Raw genomic sequence first — 24,146 nt, forward strand, 5'->3', positions numbered from 1 at the left:
TTTAGCTAATTTAGATGTTTGGAAATATGCGTACTTTGCTGTTTTAGTGTATGTTATAGGTAATAGTACATTGCCTAGTTAACGTCGCTGTGTGAAAAATAACCGGCCAATATTAAAAGTACTCTTCTAAAATTCTAGAAAATATAGTTTTGTAACATATCCTAAATATGTAGCTAATTTAGATGTTTGGAAATATGCGTACTTTGGTGTTTTAGGAAGATTATTTTAACGACAGATAACACCAAAAATATGAAGAAATTATTTCCAAACCGTGTTAAGTCTGCAAACCACCATGCTTCTCATTTTCAAGATCGCTGGTTAACAATAAGCACGTATTGTCTCATTTCGTATACAAAGACCACACATAAAAAAAAATTATTGTTCTCTAGCGCTCGCTTTATAATCGTTCACCCAACTGAAACTATAATCCCAGCGCATTGCTCCATTGTACGTGTAAAGCAGAAACATATGTTGTGTGTATTTAACCAGGGAAGATATGATTTAATCAGTTGAGCTGTTTTCAATGAGTGTTATCTTGGTTTAATAGCTTTTAATGGGGTTTAAGTCCTGCAAAGGTCGAGGTGAATTCTACTGTAGACATGACTGCATCATGATGCATATATTCTGGGGATTAGGAATTTCCAAATGGTCCTCCTCCAATGGCTACTCAGTATGTTTGTTTGTTTTTTCATCCCGAGCAGGGCGGCAGCTAGAGGGGTGTAAAGTGCGTGACAGCACTCAATAGCCATTTGGTTAATCTATTGCCAAAATGAATAAGGGGCTGTGCAATAATTATGAGCCCTGGGGGAGGGTAAAACCGTACGGAAACGCTTAAATATGCAAATTTGCCATTCAGTAGATGAGAGAGGGTTTTTAACTTTTTATGGCAAAACACCGTAAAATCAGCATTTTGAGAAAATTGGCTCATTTACCCTTAAAAGTTTTAAACACGTTTATTTATTTATTAGTCAAGCTCAATATATTTTGACGTTCAATGTTTTATGAATTTTTATAATACAACCAAATTTTCCGAGATATATTTTTTACCATACACAAAAAATCGAGCATTTCAGCAACAACAAAACGTTTTACATAAAACGTTTAAATGTCGCAATATATAAATAGTATAAAACGTATAACGTTAAAAAAATTAATTTGCAAAATCTTCTAATATAATGTAATTTACGTGTTGGTGAAAAATGTTGCAAAAATGTTTGCCAAAATATATTTTAAAGCAACATTTTAAATGTTTTTGCAGTGGGTTTTTTTTTTCAAACAAAAACGTGCTCATGACCTTTATATATCTCGACATTAAATTGATGTTAAAATGTTTTGCTGAGATACAGATTCGCTGTGTTAATAGGAAAACACCATATCTCAGATACACTCTAATTGATATATTTCCCTTTTTACACCCATCGTGTATATTTATGTTTCAGTGCTTTTATTTTTTAATCGTATAAGAAGGGTTAATGTGTTTTTAAATTCAGTTGCATATTATGCTTTTTGAAAAAAAAAATTATATGGCCCAGTTTCAGACATATATTTATTTTTCATTCATGGACATTTCAAGCCCAGTCTTGGTTCTTGACATGCCAGTGTCGGTCTTGGTCTCGGATAGGTCGGTCTAGATTACAACACTGACCTCTTTAGGTACCCCAGTATTTGACACATGACCTGGTGCTTTATTTCTTTTTATCACTCCAGTCAAATAAAATAGCATTCCCATGAACATGATGCCTACGATATATCCATAGCAAACTACCGCAGATGCCGGTGTACCGTACCAGGTAGCATAACCACTAGCAGCAAACCAAGCAGTGAACATTACTGTGTTGGCTATGAATTGTGTAATCAGAGCAACACACAACCATTTGAAAAAGTAGTCATACTCGGACTTGCTGACGAACTGAATAAGCGATGTTATGAACATACTAGGGAAGCTGAGTATTTGAGCCAACAAGAAAGAACTGCACCAGCCCTGACCATCATTAATGAACATCGTAACTTCTATACTTGTCACCACCCAATATACAGCGATAACGGGGAAGAGTATCCACCTGTAATAGGAAGCAAAGAGTGCCATTGATATCACAGTTGGAGGAATTGTCAGTAGAAGCCACACCAACAGGCAGACGTGAGCAGCTAGCCGTTTGTATTTACCATCTACGTCTTTCATTGAGAGATCGCCACCGTCCATGTACGTTGATCTGGTTACCCAAATCAACGAAATCAAGGAGAAGACTACACTGACAGCTGAGGAAAAAGTATAAAAGGGATGTGTCAGATATATCGCGAAAATATCTATATTAATATTGCTTTATTTTAATAGATTGGATACTTATTCAGAAAGCCTATATTATAAGCCTATATATTGCTAATCATGCTAAAGTGTTCTCTCGGGAATACCGAGCAGTAATTAACAGAAACAAATTAATAAACTGAAAATAAAAGACCAGTTGGAGTGATTTACGATGATCATCTGCTCATGATTTACTGTGATCATGTGCTCATGATTGAATTGTTGACTTTAAGCTTAGAGGAAATATTTTAACACTGGGCTGAGCTTGATCATGCTAAATGAAGTGAATTTAAGGATACGATACATGATTTACCGACAAGTGACTCATTTCGGAATGCGATCATGAATTTTGAAGAAAAAAAAGTTTCCACAGGCTTCGTTGGGATTCGAACCAGCGATTCGAAACTTCCTGCGATTACGCGTCTAGCGCTTCACCGTTCGGCCACGGTGCACCGCGGTGGCAGTTGAGTGGAGGAGTGTAATGATAAATGATAAATCTCATAATGATTACTAAAAAAGACGCGTTTTGTAAAGATAGATCCACCAAAAAAACGTTGACAACGTAAAGAAAGCAGCAAGTTTAAAAAGCCCCCACCTCGGCTCACTTTTTGAAACTTGGTCCCATTTGTAAAAGATACCGTACTGATTTAATCTTTGTCATAATTATCAACTTAAAACATTTCCAGAAGTGTTATGTATCTTTAATGTGCCGATGCGATATTAAGTTGTTAGCATTCTGGAACGATCAGAAAGGTTATTATGTTGTTCTTGGCCAATATCCTATATGTTTTGTTTTATAATAATTATTAAGTTCATGACCAATGATTGAATTAAACGAATAACAAGTAGGCATGTTAATGGCAATGATGCTATTGTTTAAACGTTAAAAACACCGATTTGCTGTTGATATTCAAAATGGGACCAAGTTTCAAAAAGTGAGCCGAGGTGGGGCTTTTTAAACTTGCTGCTTTCTTTACGTTGTCAACGTTTTTTGGTGGATTTTCTTCTTTTTATGAATGTAGCCAAGCAGCTCTAAGCTTGGAAAGTCATCGGGTTACGAAGTACTCCATAAAACGAATAAAACGAAAAATAGATGTTTGAAATTATGTTATCCTTGATTTATGACAGTAAATAATTTAATAAAACAGCCGTTTATTTTGAAAACTTGCTGGTCACTGCTACCGCGTGACTGTAATGTTAATAGGGATACATATACATTTTAATATACCTTAATTATTCAAGGCAACTAAGAAAATGTAAATATGAACAACACATACCCAATGTTGACGATGCCAGCGAGACACAGAGTCAGTCCGATTTACTTCAAATTGAAACTATGTAGCAAGGCTTATACTACGGAAGCGTCTAAGTGCCACGACTTAGCAAGATAATTATGTTTTAATGATCGTGGTTTTTGTAGCCCTGCGGGGCAATCTAGTTGGATATTCAAATTTCGCGGTTGATAGTTCTTTATGCCCTACCCTCTATCGGGGTTTAATTTATAGTTTAAGCTCGTTGGATAACTATACTTCGCGGTGTGTGGTTCTTTGTAGCCCTGCGGGTCAATCTAGTTGGATATCCAAATTTCGCGGTTGATAGTTCTTTGTAGCCCTGCGGGGCAATCTAGTTGGATTTCCCTATTAAGCGGCGGTTGTTGGCGGTCTTTCGCGGTTTGTAGTTTTAATTTCCCTCATTCTTCATGCCCTACCCTCAATCGGGGGTTAATTTATAGTTTAAGCTTGTTGGATAACTATACTTCGCGGTATGTGGTTCTTTGCAGCCCTGCGGGGCAATCTAGTTGGATATCCAAATTTCGCAGTTGATAGTTATTTAGATTTATAGATCTAGTTGGATTTCCCTATTAAGCGGCGGTTGTTGGCGGTCTTTCGCGGTTTGTGGTTTTAATTTCCCTCATTCTTTATGCCCTACCCTCTATCGGGGTTAATTTATAGTTTAAGCTTGTTGGATAACTATACTTCACAGTGTGTGGTTTTTGAAGCCCCGCGGGGCAATATCATAATAGCTGGATGTCTCTATTGAGCGGCGGTTGTTGGTTGTCTTTCGCAGTTTGTGGTTTTAATTTGTTGGATATCCACATTTCGCGATTTGTGGTTCTTTCTAGCCCTGCGGGCCAATCTAGTTGGATATCCCTAGTGAGCGGCGGTTTTTGGCGTTCTTTCGCGGTTTGTGGTTTTAATTTCTCTACTTGTTCAGGCCCTGGCCTCTATCGGTGGCTAATTTGTCTTTTAAACTGGTTGGATATCCATATTTCGCGGTTTGTGGTTCTTTGTAGCCCAGCGGGGCAATATAGTTTGACATCCCTATTGAGCGGCGGTTGTTGGCGGTCTTTCGCGATTTGTGGTTTTAATTTCCCTCATTCTTCAAGCCCTGCAGTCTCTAGGGGGGGGGGGGGCAATTTATAGCTTAAGCTTGTTGGATAACTATACTTCTTTGTAGCCCCGCGGGGCAATTTAGGTGGATATCCAAAATTCGCGGTTTGTGGTTCTTTGTAACCATGTGGGGCAATCTAGTTTGACATCCCTATTGAGCGGCGGTTGTTGGCGGTCTTTTGCGGTTTGTGATTTAAATTTCCCTCATTCTTCAAGCCCTGCTCTCTATCGAGGGTTAATTAAATAGCTTAAGCTTGTTGGCTATCAAAATTTCGCGGATTGTGGTTCTTTGCAGCCCTGTGGAAAATCTTGTTGCACATTCCTATAGGCTGTGTATTTTTGCCGCTTTGCTAATTTGTCTTTACGTATGACTTTAATGGCCTTCCATATTTGGTTGTCTCTTTTTGGATACGTTTTTGTCCCTGCTGGCCTTCCATATTAGTGGAACAATTTTTCACACCTATACGCTGGCGAAGTTACGTAATAATCGGATTAACTACCATAGCAATAGGTGAAAACAATTTTTGAATATACCGCGCTGCACTGATACGTTCAAGCGGTACCTCTGCATTGAACCATATCATGCTGATCACTTGCACCTGTAAGATTAGTAACTTTGAAAAGACCAGTATTGTATTCAATCTATGATTGCAGACATACACAGGTGATGAGTGTAAACTGCTTGTAGTGCAGCGCGGTATGTTCAAATTTGTTTTCACCTATTGCTATGGTAGTTAATCCGATTAATTACGTAACTTCGCCAGCGTATAGAGTGTATGCAACAAACCAACCGGAACGGTATAACAATTGAAATGGCAGTCATGTAGGAATACAGTTCTACGATAGCTGAAGATGACAGAGGGACAAGTCTCTAGATCGATTCAACAACCATTCATACATATTTTATTGTCCTATTAGCATGCGAATCGCCCCGTGGTAGAACAGAACTTTATTTAAATGAAAAAATATTGGTAACCTGATCTAGTTTCTTGTGTTATTCAGATTGTTGTGTTGTTCAGATTTAAATAAATAAAGAAAGTAATAATGAGATTTCTTTTATTATTTGTTCTGCTAGCGGCTGCACTATAGGTTTTTTTTAAATAGGCCCTTAATATAATAAATAATAAACCTGAGAATCAAACATCTTGCTTTGATAAAAAAAATAATATCACAATAGCACTGGATGATTAAAATTGTGTTATCCTTGATTAATGACAATAAAATTATTGTTTAATACAATATTGAAAAAAAGAGTTGGTCATCGGGTTTCGAACTCGGATCCCCGGATCCGGCGTCGAACGCCGAAACCATTGAGCTACGGGACTCTAATATAAATTGCTGTGTCGAAGTACATTATTTGTGAAAAACTTGATTTTTTGGCGAATGGGGCTCAGAATTTTTATGTTGGGTATCTCAGAAAATGCTAGGGTATAATTGGAAGTAAATCTGAAAAAGTAGTGTGTAGGTGATTGCCCGCTAGTGCTGTAGCCTTGTCCAAAAATTCTGGATCAGCATTATTTTCCACTAATTTTCGCTATGAAATACCGGGTGAAATGAAGCAAAAGTGTTTGTTTATTATTAAACAATGGTTGACTGTAGGATTGGTGTCCCTTTTGAATTAATGAGTTGTCAAGATATTACATTTGGGACTCTAAATAACATTAAACATGGTTTTAGATACACTTTGTGCCCAGCGAAAAATATCATAGAACAATAGAAGTCAAGTGTTTTAAGGGGGTACTACACCCATTGGATTTTTTTGCAGGTTTTCTGCATTTTGTGGAGAAATGAGAAAAAAACATTGGTCAAAGTGGTATGCAAAATGAAGGGGCAAATCTTCTCGTTCTATTGGTGGCATCGGTATCAATGTAGCTTACATGCTTTTAAAGGTAGAAGCTCGGAAGAGGTACATAGACCTCGATTCACAAAATCGAGTTTCTTTAGAATTTCAGAATTGATACCGTTAATCCAATCACTCACACTTGTTAAGCATTTGTGACAGACGCTAAAAGTATAAAAATTATTTTTTGGGGGAAATTAATTAATTATGCACAGCTTTGAAAACATTAATATGCATCAATTTCATGTTATCAATGAAATTAAACTTATTTCCCCACCTTTTAGTTGACAATGATATGCAAAATTTGTGTTCACAAGGCAGCATATTTGTTTCAGGTTTGATAAGGTTGAAATTAAAGAACAGTAAATGCCTTGGTTTTCAGTATTAGGTGAATTTTTGCTCAGTTTTCTGAGGAAATACGGAAGCTTACAAAACATGATTTATAATGCATTTGTAATGTGAATCGGTATGTTCACAATGATAACAGCTAAATGGGACACCCTACTAGTTCACGTGTATTAACAGTTTCGTCACTTACCTGTACCGCATGCTGAAATCATTCCACTTTAAGAAAATCCATTATAAATCCAGTATAAATCCATGAAACTCACTGTATTCGCTTGCCGAAAGACTTCCGCATACATTTTTGTACAGACGCCATGATTTGGTTTTTTCTAGCGGTGGGCGATTCGATACCATTTTGGTATCGGTCAATTTCCGATACAATACTTTTATTTTTATGGAACGTAGGCCTATTGAAAACAAAAATAATTATTCGAAAATTGAAAACAAATATTAAATAAAAAATCTTTCATTCTCTATTAGCGACTTCAGGTAGCGAATAAATTGTGTGTGGTAGGCCTATAGGGACCGTCGACCGTTCACAAACACTTGCTGGGGGGGGGGGGCTGAAGCAAAAAAAATTCATCACAAAAATTTTCGGGGCCCCCCTTTAGCCTACAGACATTTAAAAGTGTATACAAACTAGTTTACGCTAGGAATCCTCATTTCATACAATTTTTAACAATGTTTCACACACCCGAAGTTTTCGTGTTCTTGAGCATTGTAAAGTTGCAATGTTCGAATCCAATCAAAGTAGGCCTAATTGCAAATCTCTTACAAAATATTTTACAAACACCACGGTTATATGTTATGAAAGATTTGAAACTATAGCCAATGTATTGGTTTTGTTTAATGTTTACAATTAATTTCAACACAAAAATTGTGTTAATAATGTTTTAAACTTAAATTGTCAACAGAAAGAGTCAGCTGATCATCAGGTTTTATGTCTTCTTTTAACATGAGTGGAAACAAAGGAACCCGAAGAATGTGCAAAGTTATATCGCCGATATGCAGGGCCCCTCACATTTTGCCACCAAAGTCAAAAATTAAGACGGACTCCATAACGACTTCATCGATTTATGCATGCTTTAGTAATTGCCAATCTCAAGTTTTGCAAATTGATTTCGGGCCCTTTTTCTGTTTAAAGCAATTGATTCAAATAGTAGTTTAAAAACAATGCACCGAATGGCTTCAATTCGACCTTCATTTTGCAAATTTTTCAGGGGGAACATCCCCCTCAGACTCCCCCTTGCGTAGTGGATAAACATATGATCATTTTCGCTCTTCTTCAAACATTTGCAAATTTAAGCCCAATTTGCGGTATAGGCTTACAGGGAAAACTTGTCCAAGGAAGGTTTCATGGACCATCATTTTACAAATTTGCGGCTTTTTTCAAACTAAAATTTTACACACTAGTACCAAAATGGTCCACCAAATCACTTCAATTTAGTCTTCATTTTACCCTCCCCTGCGTAATCGATATACAAGTGGCCATTTTCGCTTCTGCTTTCGCCGATTTATGTTTAAAACAATTTATAGGCCTACGATAATAGGAATTCGAAACTTGTCCACGAAAGGCTCTCACAAATTTTCGGCCGCCAAACTAAAATTTTACACTAGTATATAGGCCTTGGCATAATAGTGCCAAAATTGTCCACCAAATCGCTTCAATTAGATCTTCATTTTGCACACGTTTTTTTAATTATTTCTGAGGGGGGAACACCCTCCCTCAGACAACCCCCTGCGTCGCGCAAGCGCACTCCGCGGCCATTTTTTTTCATTTTGTTTTATTTTTTCTACAAATTCGACCCAAACCCCCTGACTGCTCTAGTTCGACAATGGGTACCAAAAGCTGGTATCGCCCATCCCTATGAAGATTGACTACGTACTCTCGCTAAAAAAAAAATCCCTTAAAAAGGGATGAATAAGCGTCCTTATCAACCAATCAACTTTTAAGACAAATAGGTGAAAAACGATGTTTTTTCATAATTTTTTTAATTTCACATGATCCGTGCATATATCGCCTAGCTATAAATGAAAAAATATTTTTTTAGACCAATCAAACCAATATATGGGTGTAGTACGCCCTTAATGTTAGGTGTAAATATAGTCTCGCGGGAGCATCTTATTAGTCTTCTTTAACAGTCTTTTTTTTAAAAAACTTGCTGCTCACGGCTACCGCGTGACTCTAATTAGCCGTTTTATGCATAAAGAGCACGAACGTTTGGGAAAGGTTTCAAACAAATAATAAAGACACTGATGTGATGATGAAATTGCGTAAGTCGGGAAATATCTGCGTCGCAATGTTTTGTTTTGGTTTTAGGAATTTGACCTTAAAATTTACGACTTCATGACATTATCTTTCGAAATCAACAAAAGATATTTCAACAGTATATGGCATCATCCTTTCTCTAGAATGTTTTATACATGTATATATGTGAAATAGCTTCAACAATGGTTCGCTGCATAATGGTAAAAACAGCCTTGACCTAAAAAAGGGTGAGAGGTACCATATTTACGGATTCAGGCTAAATTTAAAATTGATAAAACGTTTGTTTTTGATCGATTACAAAAATTAATTTTGTCATATAAAGAAATTGTGTCTGGCGTGAATTACACTACAGTTTTTATTCTTAGGGCTCTTTGACTTCTTCAAATGATTTTTTTAAATGATAGAGTGAATCCCCTGGCCCTCTATAATTACGCACAAAAGATCGAGTCCCCTTCATCTTCTTCTTCTTCTTCTTCTTCTTCTTCTTCTTCTTCTTCTTCTTCTTCTTCTTCTTCTTCTTCTTCTTCTTCTTCTTCTTCTTCTTCTTCTTCTTCTTCTTCTTCTTCTTCTTCTTCTTCTTCTTCTTCTTCTTCTTCTTCTTCTTCTTCTTCTTCTTCTTCTTCTTCTTCTTCTTCTTCTTCTTCTTCTTCTTAGTCCAGCCGAGTGACGGCTGGACTTCTGTTTTTCAGTGGTTCAGCGATTTTTACCCAAAACGCTTCTTCTTCTACAGATTACATGGTAGCGTAATGAGACTTAGTCATCGACATCGACTATAGTTGGGGTCTACGGGGTAAACACAGATTTGAGGTCAAAGGTTATTAAGGGGATTTTTTGCACATAACCAAATACTTTCAAAATGCTTCTTTTCCTACAGATTACATAGTACAGAGATGAGAATGACACATATGCAGTGACATTAGCTGGTGTCTATAGGGTAAACACGGATCATGCAGGGATCGCATTATAAAATAAATGATACCAACTTGGCAAATTACTGGATCAGGAGAAGGGGAACCAACGTCATGAATAGGGATGAGGGGGCCCACTACTTAAGTTTAAGTCACGTATACGATCCTCTCCTGGCTGATATACCATCTACAGTCGGGATCCGGCAAACCGGAAGTGGTAAGGATCTACCATCATCATTCTGAAGATGTCTATCGACCATGATAGACGAAACCGTCAATCGTGAGTAAATTTCTGGTTTTGTGCATACGAAATTTATTTAATCTGTTTATCGACAAACCTGATGAATCTATTCAGTGAAAAAATAAATGCACTGTACAAATGTTCAGGGTACGATAAAAAGTGCCATCGGTACCTCTTCGGGCACCGATAGCGCTATAGGACCAAAAATGATGTTGTGCCTTATCGTCTCGGACAGAGACAGACTAGCTGCCTGCATACATGCAGGGATCGCATTATAAAATAAATGATACCAACTTGGCAAATTACTATTTTTTGGTGAATTTGTTGTATTGAACCATGATCTTTCCGAAATAAACATTCAGAGAATAACTCAAAGAAATATGAAATGTCCCATATATATCTTTACTTTAAAGTTGAAGCTGCAAGATAGGCTGAATTACATTTAAATTTGCCGGCCAAAAATGTAATATTTTTTACCCTTTTCTGGTAACACTTTCATGGAAGCGACAAATTACAACAAATCTCGATAAAACTGACGATTTACAAGGAATTCCAACACTCGAAATAAAACGATTTTCAGGCTATAATGCACAGACATTAGTTCTTGTCTCAAAAATCAAAACAGAAGAATGCGTTTTATCTGCACTTTTATAAAAACAAAAAGCTTCTGGAATTTTTTCTCTAATTTCGCACCACAACAAAAGAAGTATATAGTATGTACATCCGATTCATAGAGATCTACAATCAATCGGCAAGCTGCGAGTTATTGATTTGTAATCAATCACGTATTGCACTCCCCACCGGTAACAAAAGCGTTTAGCCCAGGGTTGAAATATCATCCCGTCCCAGTCGTCATAAGCGAATTTTAATAATTTGTCATAAAATTTGTATTATATCGTGAATTTCAAAAAATGAAAATTATTTGATATCAGAAAGACATTCTTCGTATTCAGAATGCAATTCGATATGTCTGATGGGCTCTCATGTCCCACAAAAAATACTGCTCAAAAAAACGCTCAAAACGCTCATTCCAGATCCCTTAAAGCTGTTTAAAAGGGAGTGTTTTTGGTGTGTTTTTTTAAGGTTAAATACAATTGATTTTCAAGGCTTGATTTCAGAGGGGCGTAAGTTAATAATGGAAACAGCCATGCAGAAAAGAATGAACTCACGCGTACAATAGTGTATCAATCTGAACTAGGGCCACGGACAAACCGCGGCTCGTGAGTCATCCTATATGTTGCAGGGATAGATAGGGGGCGACCATGATAGGACCATATGGGCTGATGGGGGGGGTGATTGTGGGCAGCCGTTTTCGGCAATTTTCCTTTGGATTTTCTAAATTTTCAATCTTAAAAGTATCCTGGATGATATCTGTCGTGAAATAAATCAATGCTTCGATAGGCTATAATAGGCCTATTAGTAGGCCTATTTATATTATGCAATATATAGGCCTACAACAATAACTACAACAACAATAACAAAACCAACAACCAATATTTTGTTAATCTAATTTGTAAAAATATATTCATAGGCCGCGCCTATTAGACTAGTAGGCCTATAGCCTAAAAATTCCTGAATTATATAATGAAAAAAAGGGCAAAAACAATCAATCGCTGCATGCAGTCAGAAAGAAAGAAACGAACAAGAAAAAAGAAAAAAGTGAAAGAAAAAAACAATAAAATAAATGGAATGGACCTCATAGGGACTCGAACACGTACCAAAGTTTTCCAGCTCAAAACTATAGTATTATATAGTAGAACGTGGGTCCGGCGCGCTAACCGATTGCGCCACTGAGGGACACATGAAATCGATTGATCTCAAACTGACTATTATGGAATAGTGCATACCAGGCTCTTATGATAAACAAGCTCATCACCGTTGTAAATGTCGGAGGTATCGATGGCGAAAAACCTCGTTTTTTGCAAAAGTAGCTTAAATTTGGAGTGAAATTCAAATGGTAAAGTAAGCGACAGACATTTGAGAAATAATGTAGGCAGTTATAAATCAAAATTAACGGTCCACAATCCAGATATCGATAATGTAACATAACAGTGTTTTGTGGTACAAGATTCTCGAAAATTGTTCCCAAAAACGGGCTAATAAAATTTAATCGGTACTGTATTTGGTTCTTCCCCATGGCAACATTATTTCTTTGGTCGATTTGTAGTACAATACAAAAAAGGAGAAAATAATCACTCGGCGTGGTTTTATACGGAGAGAACATTTGAAAAAAACTGCATGGAACGTGTTTTTGATCTTGTGAACATGGTGCGTAAAAATGATTTAAACGAAGGATTTACAAACGGATTCTAAAAATTTGTATAAACACACAAATAAAATGAAAGATACATCCATGCACCAACATTTGACTCACTGCGATATTTGATTGCTGAGAAAACGCAGTTTTAGAGAACAACTTTATACGTCTTTTATACGTTTTTTATACGTTTCTTCGTGTAACCTTAAATGAAAGTTAACATAATTATCAACCGGTGGATTTTTTATTTGTTTGCTTGCTTGCTATTATCACGGATAGCGTGTATAGAGGACTTACTTTTAAATGAGTTTTTGAGGGTTTTGTCAGCCCATTACGCATACTTTCAGACTGCAGGCAGCGCTCGAAATAAGGCGCGTCCTTGCGTCAAATACCCGTGATAGTATAGGTGCGGACCCGCATATTTACTACGGTACGGGTCCGCGAGACCCGTAAAAATTGAACCAAGAGCAGAAATCCTAGATTTGTTGTTTCACTGGAAAATCTGGTTCACATAATACATCCAGCTCCCTGCACTTTCATTTTAGTTTTAGTTTTCAACCCGGGTTTTCAATATTCTACAATCTATACCGTGATCGCCGTAGCAAATTCTTTCTCTTGATTATTTCGAAGGCAAAGGTCCGGGGTCGGACCCTTGAAAATTGATGAGGACCCTTGAAATTTCAACGGCAAGGGTCCGGAGGACGCTTGGATTTTTATTCTTATTTCGAGGCCTGACTGCAGGGGATGGTCCTCGATTAAGTTCCCAATTGGAATGAGGTCTAATATGTGTGTCCCCGTTTGCATTAAATGTACGCTCATAGACTGGCACTCCAATGCGCCCCCCTCAACCCTCACACCCCTATCCACACACCCCTTGCATTACCCAAATTTTCGTGGACCTGAAAAAGTACAGAAATGTTTAAAGTCCCAAAGTCCTTGTGTTTATCGGTTTGTAAGTTGTCATTCCAGGGCTTCAATGAATCGGTAGCCTAATACTGGACAAGTCCTCAGACGGTCAACGCTTAGAGTACGGTAGATATAAAGGGGTAGTAGGATTAATAGGACCTCCTTTTCTGATGCTTTCAGAGGACTTACATGCACGAGGTCCTCCTTGTGCCGGTTTGTTGTAATGCGCAAGTTCCCAGAAGTAATAGCAATGCGCCCCATCCCACCAAATGTCACAACCCACCCCAGCAAACATGACAAACTCACCTGTTAGCCATTTGACACTTGACATTTGTGTCATGATATACATCTGAAGAACAACCTGTGGAGCAGATTCCATGAAGGCTTCAAATAGACGTCCTAGAGATATGTTATCCTTGATGTTTTCGTCAGCACTCTCCTCCTTTACCTCCTCCTCAGTAGGCCTTCTATTTTTCCTTACCTTTTCACGCAGTTTGTAAATTAACCTGGTTAGTAACAGATAATGATCATCCAGGTTATGTTAATAAACATAATTTTTGAACTTCAAAAAAGACATTATATTCTCATCATATACACCTCAACATTTTCAAAACACTTATTCATGATCTGGGATTTATATGGTCATGGATTTATATTTTTCTAATTTGCCAGAGTCACCAGAAAATGTCATGTTATTTACGTATATAATTAGTGGTTAAAAATAGAATAGTTAATTATGTGTCAATATAATAGTTTTATGTAATTCGAGCTTAAGTTTCTAATACCAGTTTAATTATTTTATACACAAAGCTGTGAAAAACTAGTGAAAAATAAAACCTGAAGCTTCGCATTCGTTTAGTGCGTTTGAAGTAACACATTTAGTTCAAGTCGGTAGGTGCTGTTGACATGAAACAAGGTGCGGCAATATTGCAGAAACAATTTGATGAAAATTATTATGTTTTCTACAATATTCAACAACATCATTATAGCGAGGTCTTATAAAGGTGTTTTCTATGATATGATATATATTATGTATCGTCGACGATTTATTTATATGGCTTATGGCTTATTCTGCCAAGGTCGTCAGCGACTTTGTAAGAAATATATATAATTCGTCACAAATTTGCTTTGAAATTTATAACAATTGTCGACATTGAATTCCTGTGACTGCAAAAATATCGAGTATTGAAAAAAGATAAAAGATTCTTAAGGCGTCTGACTTAAATCGTGGGGATTAGTGACATAATTTTTCGTTTGTTGCACATTTTTGAAGTGTATCAACATATCCAAAGTTTTTTTTATGGATTTTTAGATTCTGAGTACAAAAACCCTTTTTTTTTCAATAAGCAAGATTTCCAATGGTTTCACTGGGTTTTTATTTGTTTGCTCTCTGTCGTTGCTATGAGCCGGCAGAGGACAATTAGTCATGTGACATGGATTGGCGCCAGCTGAAAACGGGTACTATTCCGATACTATAGTATCAGAATACTAGTATCAGAATAGTACCCGCTAGCAGATTACTATACCGATACTAGTATCCAACTAGTATCTGCTAGCAGATACTTTCGGATAGCTCCAGAATACCTACCGGATACTATCCCGTATAGTAACCGGAACTATACCGATACCTTTTCTTTTTGCTATGGTAAAGTTTATTCACGGTACAATATTAGTACATCTTGCATAATACTGAGATTACCACTTCGTTTATTTTCCAATGAAAACTATTTGCTGTACTTCATGAGCTACAGTTAATTGTGTGCTATATTGTTTTTCTAACCAACATTTGTGACATTTTGCAGGGAGGGAAGGCATTACCGAATATGCACTCCCAACTCTCCTGCATGACGTCCCTGCCTACCACCCTTAATCCCGGGTGAAGTAAGTCGGAAGCTGATGGTTCTGATGGGACGATCTAACCTCTGAAAGATGGACCGACATATGCATACTGCTGAGTAAGGTGCCACTCTATTAGACAAGAGAGAGGATGTTGATGTAAAACGCAACGGTCATACTGTCACTCTGAGTTGATTTATCCACCAGGAGAGGCAGGAGTGGAGCTGCCGAAGGACCGGAATAATGAGGCTTATGATGCCGCCACGCTTGGAACTGCCCGAGGAAGTATAGCTGTATCTCCCTCGTACGCAAGTGGCAGCTCCGAACTCTGGCCACCAGCCCTAATAGGCGAAGCCACACACGAGCCTGAACCGATGCCGCCTGCCTGATAATCAGAGCACAGAATCAAACATTAGCGATCCTCAAGCCTATGGGAGAGACCCGGATCCTGGCGAAGTCTATCGTCGCCCCCAGAATTATTCAAGTGGAACGGTAACAAATAAGTTACAGTCATGTTGCAGTCATACTGACAATTAAATCACCTGTTCGAATCACCCCTGATGTATAGGTCTTTAGAATCGACCCTGTAGCTCTTTTTGGGATAAATTTTTGACGACGCTGTATTGAATGTTATATTAGAACCGTCCATCCAATTACTATTCAAATATTTACTCTAAAGTAGCCGATACACATAATATGTGGATCATAACTTATATGTATTAGTTTAATACTGATTCAGCTTCTATGGGGAAAAGTTGATTGCCCTGTCTGTATTCACAACCCATAATGAACGTATTTGGCGGCCATTTTGAAATTTTGAACAAAAATTACGCAGCATATAAATATTTATGAAACGGTTAGGGCATAAGAAAATTTGTAGGTCAAAATGTCACCCAATTCTCACATGGACACTCATATATATTGAAATTACAACTGTCTATTATTTTACGACATTTTGGCTGCAATTTTGAAAAATGTATACATCTTTCGCAGAGGTTGATTTTGGTAGACTTTGAGTATGTTAAAATAGAGACTTGAGACCAACATTTTCTGAAAATAGAATTCATGTTGCAATTATTTTGACCTTTGGAGATTTTGGGGCTGATTTTTACTGGCCTATTAAGCGGTCAAGATATTAAGTGTTTCTTTAATTTTATCTCGCTACTTCTGCTTCAAATGTAACAGAAAACCTTCCCGACAGTTATTTACTAATATTATACATATTGTTATAATTTTTGGAATAACAAAACTTCAAATTTGCCCGAAATCGTATATTATGGCTTTAATAAAAATATGAAAACTAGGATTTTTAAAAATGAGTTAAAATCAAATCAAAAATCAAAGAGAGGTGCTAGCGGGGTTCGAACCAAGATCGAACTTCCAAATATTTACCACTAAGCCATACCAGTGATTTGATAGATTCGGTAATAATAGCAATGTTATTCCCACTAAGTGGCTCACTCGTGTTTTCTATTTCTGGAATGAATTAACACTGTCCAAATAATGTAACACAAACCTTTATGCTGACTTTAAAACTGTTTGAACGTTGGGAGTATTATTTTCAAGGTAAATAACCAACAATGGACAATTGACAATGAAAGTTTCTGTGCAGGAAAAACATCGGCCGTACAATATATCACATGACAAAAATTCATGAAATTTTCAGGCAAGCTAACTTTAGTTATTATATAACATGACACCCATTTTGGATTTAGGCGCTTTTTCTTGCTTGATGATATGAACATTTTTGTGTTCGTGACATGCAATTTTTCTCATTTTCCGAGCTACTTTGGACATGTTCAAGCTTCTTTATTTTCCATTTAATTCCACTATTACATGTTATTTGTTGCTTTACACAAATGTTTGATATCTTATCTGTGGTCAGGGTACATAAATGGAGCAATATACGACCCGTGTCTTCCATTTCTGGACCTATTTTGATAAAATGCGTTTGCCGGCTAAAATTTCAACATTTTGTTACGTAACCCGTGTTCACCAACCCGTATAAATTTTCTATCGAACAAAAGAGGTCACGAAGTTGCCGTCGTACTGAACATCCCGCTTCAAAAACAGCCCCATCCCTTATTTTGTTGATGTATTAAGGGGTGGGTTTGGAATGGCAGGTTGATCAGGGGTGAAAAACAGATTGTCGCCTTTTTGGCAAGAAGACATGTGTATTCATAATGTACAGTAAAAAAAACAACAGAGTAATACCTCAAAGTATCTTTTTGGGCCAAATCTATAAATCCCGGTCATGAGGCACCCCCCCCTCTGTTGTTAAAAATGACATGCGTTTGTTTATCATCGCTCGGCAACTGTCGCTAGAGAAATTGATTGACAGACACGCAAATGATTGACAGCATATATTAGCATAATCATGATAATGGGGTCAAACACACCTCCGACACACCCTTGCTTTTGGACCAATCAGAATTGGCGATTCCCGAATGTTTGTACCGGGCTCGAAGTTTACACGTCACACATCATGGCAGCCGTAAATGCTGGTCGAAGAAATGTCCGGAGACAAAATATCAACGTAAAAGGCAGATTGTAATAGAGGCCATGCGAGAAATAGGGTAAGTTTATGGGGAAAGAGATACACATGTATCCTCCTTTCTATTTTCTCAACATTGAAACCCCTATACAAATGTTTAAGTTTAAGCTTAATAATTTAACAATGACAATGTGCATTCCACATGACATACGCATACGATACGGGACCTGAGTCTGAGATAGTGTGTGATGATAAAATGGGTCACCATTTAATATGTTTTTTGTTCGGGGGGGGCAACAAAGCAGTCTTCCTACTACAGATAAGACAATTATATTTGATATATTTTAAAGTGTATTTTGTTCTCCTAGCATCCTCTTTTTTATGACATTTTTTTCCGTAGATATATCCACAAACAAATTCCAAAATGATTCTGATTTAGCATTTGAGAGTTATGCATGATTATGTGTATTACACTGCTCCATCATGTCCGTAAACAATGTTTTGTAATTTCGTTCTGGTGTATCAGAGCGTAATTCAAATTTCACGATATTTTTGGTAATGAAATTAATTTGTAAGTAATTTTGTGTACCGTACATATATTAGATCAACATGACATATGTTTTTCTCTTTTATCCCTAGGATGCACATGTTGGAGAAGTCGATGATTATTTTGGATACCCGGCTATTATTTTGGATTTGCTTCGGGCCATGTTTCATTTGAACATTGGGGGGGAGTTTGTTTCCTTTATTCTGCCAGGTCGTTGTTGGGCCATCATACCATGATTTTAACACTGATGATTTAATTTGTGACCTAGCAGGTTTTTCTTCCATTACAATTAATTAAATTATCTTCATAGACTTATGTCATAATTTCTGTATGATTTAATTTTATTCACATGTCCTTGTTGGGTGTGTACGTCCATATCAAAACTGCTACATCAAGGCTGCTACATGTGTCTCATTTCACATAATGGCTAGGAATAAATACCAGACTCATCTGCAAAATGGAGGTCACTTCAAATCATCCCAAATCACATGGTTAAGGAATAAAGAGAACATTCCTAAACCATGTAACTTGGGGATGATTTGAAGTGACCTCCACTTATCGAAGTAAGTCAAAAGTGGTAAGAGATATGACGGCAAAAAAACATTACTGGACCACAGTTTATTGTAAAATGTTTTTGGTTTTATTTACACACATGTTACAGTGAACAAATTGTTACAATATACAACATTGTATTTCAGTAATTGGTATCATATTAATAATAAAGTACTTTTTTAACATGTAGTCCGGCTGCAAGCCATTGCTTCATCAGATGGTTTTTAGTTTTTAGTTTTCAATTCACCATAGACTTTAACAAAATGTGACCAGCTTTTAATTTTCACCCTTGTAAAACTTTCACCTTGGATATCTGAAATTGGTTGACAATTTACCACCCCTCAAAATCTGTTTTGGCAACCCCCATAGAATTATAACAACAAAGACAAAAATTTTTATTTGCAAAACAACCTATACACCTTTCGTAATTTACCACTTTGTTGTCGTTGGTGGCGGTTTGCTTGGCTAACTATAATTAACTGAAAGCGAGGCTAAAGATTTCAAATGAGACTGGGTACATATGTAGTACAAGTACAATAGAAGTATGTGTTTAGCATCTTCCTAATTTTAATTTGTATAATTAATTAGGGTTAATTTCTTGACAACATTAAATGAACTCTAATAGCCTTTAATTACTTTTGCAGATTAAAATGAGCAAAATGCTAAACGTACAATTTTCCTTGTACTACACACACCAAGTGTACCTACATAGTCCTTATGTAATTTGTATGTAACTTACATCTTTAGCCTTCCTTTCAGTTTTCTGCTTCGCGAACTCCATCCTAATTGGAATTAGCACCGGGAGTTGGCATAGCCAAATGTCGCCAACAGCAGCAAAGTGGTCAATTACGAAAAGGGTGAATACATTGCTCTGCCACCGGACTAATGGGCTATTCCACTTGAAATTCATGTTACCCATGTGGAACATTTTGAAATATCACAGGGCAGAATGTTTTCAAATGTAACTTGTCAGGCTTAATCATTTGCAAACTCATACTTCCCCTGTATTATGGCTATATCTTCCACAACTGGAGTGGGTATTACAAATTTATGGAAGTTACCCAATTGTTGATTCTATTCCAAACTCATACTCCATCTGTGGAAGACTACCTAAATCTTCCACAGGGGTAGTGTGGATTTTAAATGGAATAACCGAATATGTCATCAAAATGTGATATACAAAATTAGTTTTTATTATGAAACTATCATGTCACTAATCTATAAGCAATCCTTAATTGAAGTTCTTCTTTCAAAGTAACAACTGATTAAATGAAACATGTTCAACTGTATCAAATTTCAACTGTATATAACTATGTATATAAATATCCCAATAGGCCTAGGCAATGTAACAATTATTCATCATCCCATAGCAAAGATATACGATATGGCCCAATTTGGATTCTTTGCATTAAATGAGCGTAACTTTCGATGGACTATGCTAAAATGAGAATGATACATAACATGACAGTAATTGCCATAAAGGGACGGGCATGCAGGGTCACTGTAAATGGGAATTTGTATACATGGTTTTGCATTGTATCAAAAGTAATGCTGCTAAGCACATACAAGTATACATTTTCAAAAGAAAATACTCTAGTGCTGGCAATATACATAATATCTCCACAGGAAAACAAATTGGCATAGAAAATCAAAAGTAGGAGTTTTCTCAAACAACTGCTCATTTCGGAAAATGACTAGTTTTTTGAGAAAAGTCCCAGATTTGATTTTCCATGCAAATTTGTCCATGTAGGGTAGATATTCTGTGTTTTGCACACACTATTACCTTATGAAATTTGTATGACATTTATCTTCAGGCCTACTCATTGATGGTTTCCTACTGATATTTATTATTGGATTTTACATTTACAAGCTGTAATTCCAAAGTTAAAGCCTGAAATTATTTCCTTTCAACATTTTGTCCAGGGATGCTAAAACGGAATTCTTTTATGCACTAAGTAATGACTGCACAAAAGTAATCCTTCAAATTCATGTCATTATTCTTGTTCATGATTCCCACACACTTCATAAATAGAATTGATCACAACTTGAATTCCCTCCTGTGGTTAGTCTCTGTCAATGAAGAGACCAGGTCAGTAGGATATCATTATAATGTAGAGGCAGTATATGACCCAGATGGGTCAATGAGTGACATAAATTCTCCTTGTGTGGTGTTTTTGGGCGTGAGCCAATGTGTGCATTGCTTTTCAAATGTCGGTTGAAAAAAAGAGGTGAAAGCAGTGCAACTTAATAGTTTGTAATCAAATAATTAACACAACTCCTACATGTAGAGTACAACACAACTACTCATAATACTTATGGTGTATTGTAAAACTGTTCTGGGTATCAGTGTGAATAAAATTATGTTTATACATGTACATTACAGTGTATTTTCTTTAGAGTACCATATTACCGGTAGTTCATATTCCTGATGATACATTTTCAAATATCTTCATAATAATTATTTTTATTGCCGCATTACATTATGTGATGGTGCTTGCTAAACACCTCTACCCTGCAGTCCTGCACTCTAATGAAATGGGGTGATACTAAGTCATAAAGTAATAGAGGATAGTTTGGTACATGGATTTTCAATCTACTTCAGCAAGGTTATGTCCTGTATCGAACAACGTGCATAAAGAAACAGTCATGAACAATATTAGACTGTGACACATTTCAGTGGTCCCAACACAGAGTGCCGTACATGAAGGACAAAATAAACTCAAGGTCATATCTTAAAATCCTCTCCATAAAAATGAACAAAAATTGCACACAGGATTACTTCAATACTCTACTCTAAACACTGGTCAGTAACCAAACAGTTGTCCAATTGACACAACAGCAAAATACACTGACATGGAACATCTTCCTGGACCAAATTCGCAGCCCAACAGATTTTCTATGAAAATAAGAATTTCATAGTCTTATTTTTATGGACATAATTGTAATGTACAACGATATCAAAATGATGCAATTGTCAGCTGCTGCACCAGCCTGCACGAGTCTTGTTTCTTTATAATAGTTAGGAATAAATTACCAGACTCATCTGAAGTGGAGATAACTTCAAATCATCGCCAAACTCACATTGAAATGGAAAATGGCTCCAAAAGAGCAATACAGCTCTGCAACACTTTCATTCATTCATACATAAAACCATTCCTTCATTCACTTGTTCAGTCAATACTCAAAGAAAAATTCTTCATTCATTGAAGAAGTAATAAATGAATGACATAGCAAGTGAATGAATGAGTGAGTAAATTAATAAATGAATGAATGAATGAATGAATGAATGAATGAATGAATGAATGAATGAATGAATGAAAGTAACAAAGAATTATGGACTAAAAGCAAGTAAGAATTTGCAAATAAAATGTTATGACATTTGAAAATAACCTTTGATTGCTTCTGTTGCAAGGTTGGAGAATGATCAGAAGACACTCTTGGACTGAATTTGTGTAGGGGATGGGATGATTTTCACCTTAGGATTGATTGAAATCAAATCTGAAAACTATATGTAGCTGCTCAAATCACCTGCAGATTAAGTAGCTCTAATGAATTATGCAGAATGAACATAATTATATTTCTCTTGTTAGATGTGAAGTAATGTCAAATGTTACAGATGTAAACTGTCTGCATTGAATTATCATTAGGAATGGAAGATGTTATTTCAGCAAGTCATAAATTCCTCACCAGGAGCTGAACATATCGGCATGGAAGATCGGCAGCATTCACCCTAGGCTACTTAATCTGTCAATGACCTTATTTGCTGCATGTATATAATGCACAAGTTTTCCAAGTACACCTATATAAAGTATTCACCCAGTTTTATAAGCTGCCAATGTTCACAAGTTGTTCATGCACTACAACAAAAATCCAATACCTTTTGTTACAGGATGCGTTTTCTTGAATTTGACACCTGAGATCTGCATCCAGAAAGTTGGTTATTATCCAAATCAAAAGTGACACTTGATAAGATTCCCAATAGCATATCACAGCAAAGCTATTCTGGGTAAAATGATTACATGCATGCATGATGTAGACCCACTTTCTGTTGTATAATTAGAGGCTAATAACTGTGCATGGGTTATTTGGAGGGCATTGTAACAAATCTAAACATTTTGCCTGTGGAACCGAGGAATATCCCGAGAGGCACATCCCCGAAGGGTATTCCGAGTTGCAAACCAAAATGTTTAGATTTGTCACAATCACCTCCTAACAACTAATGCGCAGTTATCAACCCATAATTGATAATTTGCTGAAGCATCCTTTTGGATTTGGACAATAACAGGCTTTGGGGAGAGATCTCCTTTGCATCCTGCTCAATTTCATAAATGGTATGTATAATTATGTAGACATCTTCTGTATCTAAATTTACTTGTCTTAATTGTTGGAGGACTTACGAACAATGGCGACTGAGGAAGAGTTGTTACTTAGTATCGTAGGTGTAGAAGAGAATAAGCGGGGTCACTTTGCTTTAAAATTGACATTATTATGGTTCTATAAGTTACATATTTCTTAACAAGCAAACCATCATGATTTTCAATGTGCTGACAGGAAAATTGGCAGACACATTATGGGACATTTCAATGCAAGTGAAAGACAATATCACTAGAAACCCATAATGACGAGAAACTACCCATTTTTGGGGAGAAATGGTGAGGCTAGGCGAGAAAGGGCCAGGATTTAAAAATGTGAGGAATGGAGATGTTAAGATAACTAAGTCTTGCTCAGATCATGGGCAAGGTTGGCAAGGAAAGGTGAGAAAGAGGCAGGTAAGGCAAGGTACAAGCAGACCTTCAACAGACATTTTGTCTAGAATACGACGCAATTAACACCCATTGTTATCATGTTGACTCAATTGGTCATAACCAATTTATTACACTCAACCAGAAAGCCCAGGAAGATTATGACCAATTGAGTCAACATGATAACAATGGTGTTAATTGGGTGCTACTTAAATTCCAGATAAAATGTCTGTGGCAGGTTTGGATGTGCTGGATGTACCCCCCCCCCCTTTCCTTGCCATTTCCTGCATTTCTCGCCAAACTTGACCAGGATCTAATCAAGACTTAGTTATCTTAAACTTGTCATTCCTCACCTTTTTTAACAGGCTACCCTGCCTTTCCTCACCATTTCTCGCCAAAATGGGTACTTTCTTGCCTTTGTGGGTTTCTATTGATAAGAGCAGCAGAAATTTAAGCATTACAGGACTTACCATGACCTTTCATTGGGGCCCCGAATGTGCGGCATGTTGGCATCTTG

The 24,146-nt window shown here is 36.8% G+C and overlaps 1 protein-coding gene across 1 annotated transcript; it reads right to left on the bottom strand.

Annotated features, from left to right (window-relative positions):
• Positions 1-1,627: 1,627 nt before the first annotated feature.
• Positions 1,628-24,134, bottom strand: LOC140145461 (XK-related protein 4-like). The gene is made up of 3 exons (XM_072167172.1): positions 24,100-24,134; positions 13,765-13,964; positions 1,628-2,256 (listed from the first exon to the last, which is right to left on the bottom strand). The coding sequence occupies exons 1-3, from the start codon at positions 24,132-24,134 to the stop codon at positions 1,628-1,630; spliced, it is 864 nt and encodes a 287-aa protein (XP_072023273.1).
• Between the last annotated feature and the right edge of the window lie 12 nt (positions 24,135-24,146).

This window comes from Amphiura filiformis, unplaced genomic scaffold (genome assembly GCF_039555335.1).
Source record: "Amphiura filiformis unplaced genomic scaffold, Afil_fr2py scaffold_294, whole genome shotgun sequence".
NCBI lineage: Eukaryota > Metazoa > Echinodermata > Ophiuroidea > Amphilepidida > Amphiuridae > Amphiura > Amphiura filiformis.

Excerpts from the sequence above, each read along its gene's own strand:
- LOC140145461 (XM_072167172.1), bottom strand. The coding sequence starts at position 24,134 with ATGCCGCACATTCGGGGCCCCAATGAAAGGTCATG. Across the intron at positions 13,965-24,099 it reads GGCCCCAATGAAAGGTCATG|GTTAATTTACAAACTGCGTG; the intron begins GTAAGTCCTGTA and ends GTTACTAACCAG. Across the intron at positions 2,257-13,764 it reads AAGTGTCAAATGGCTAACAG|CTGTCAGTGTAGTCTTCTCC; the intron begins GTGAGTTTGTCA and ends CTTTTTCCTCAG.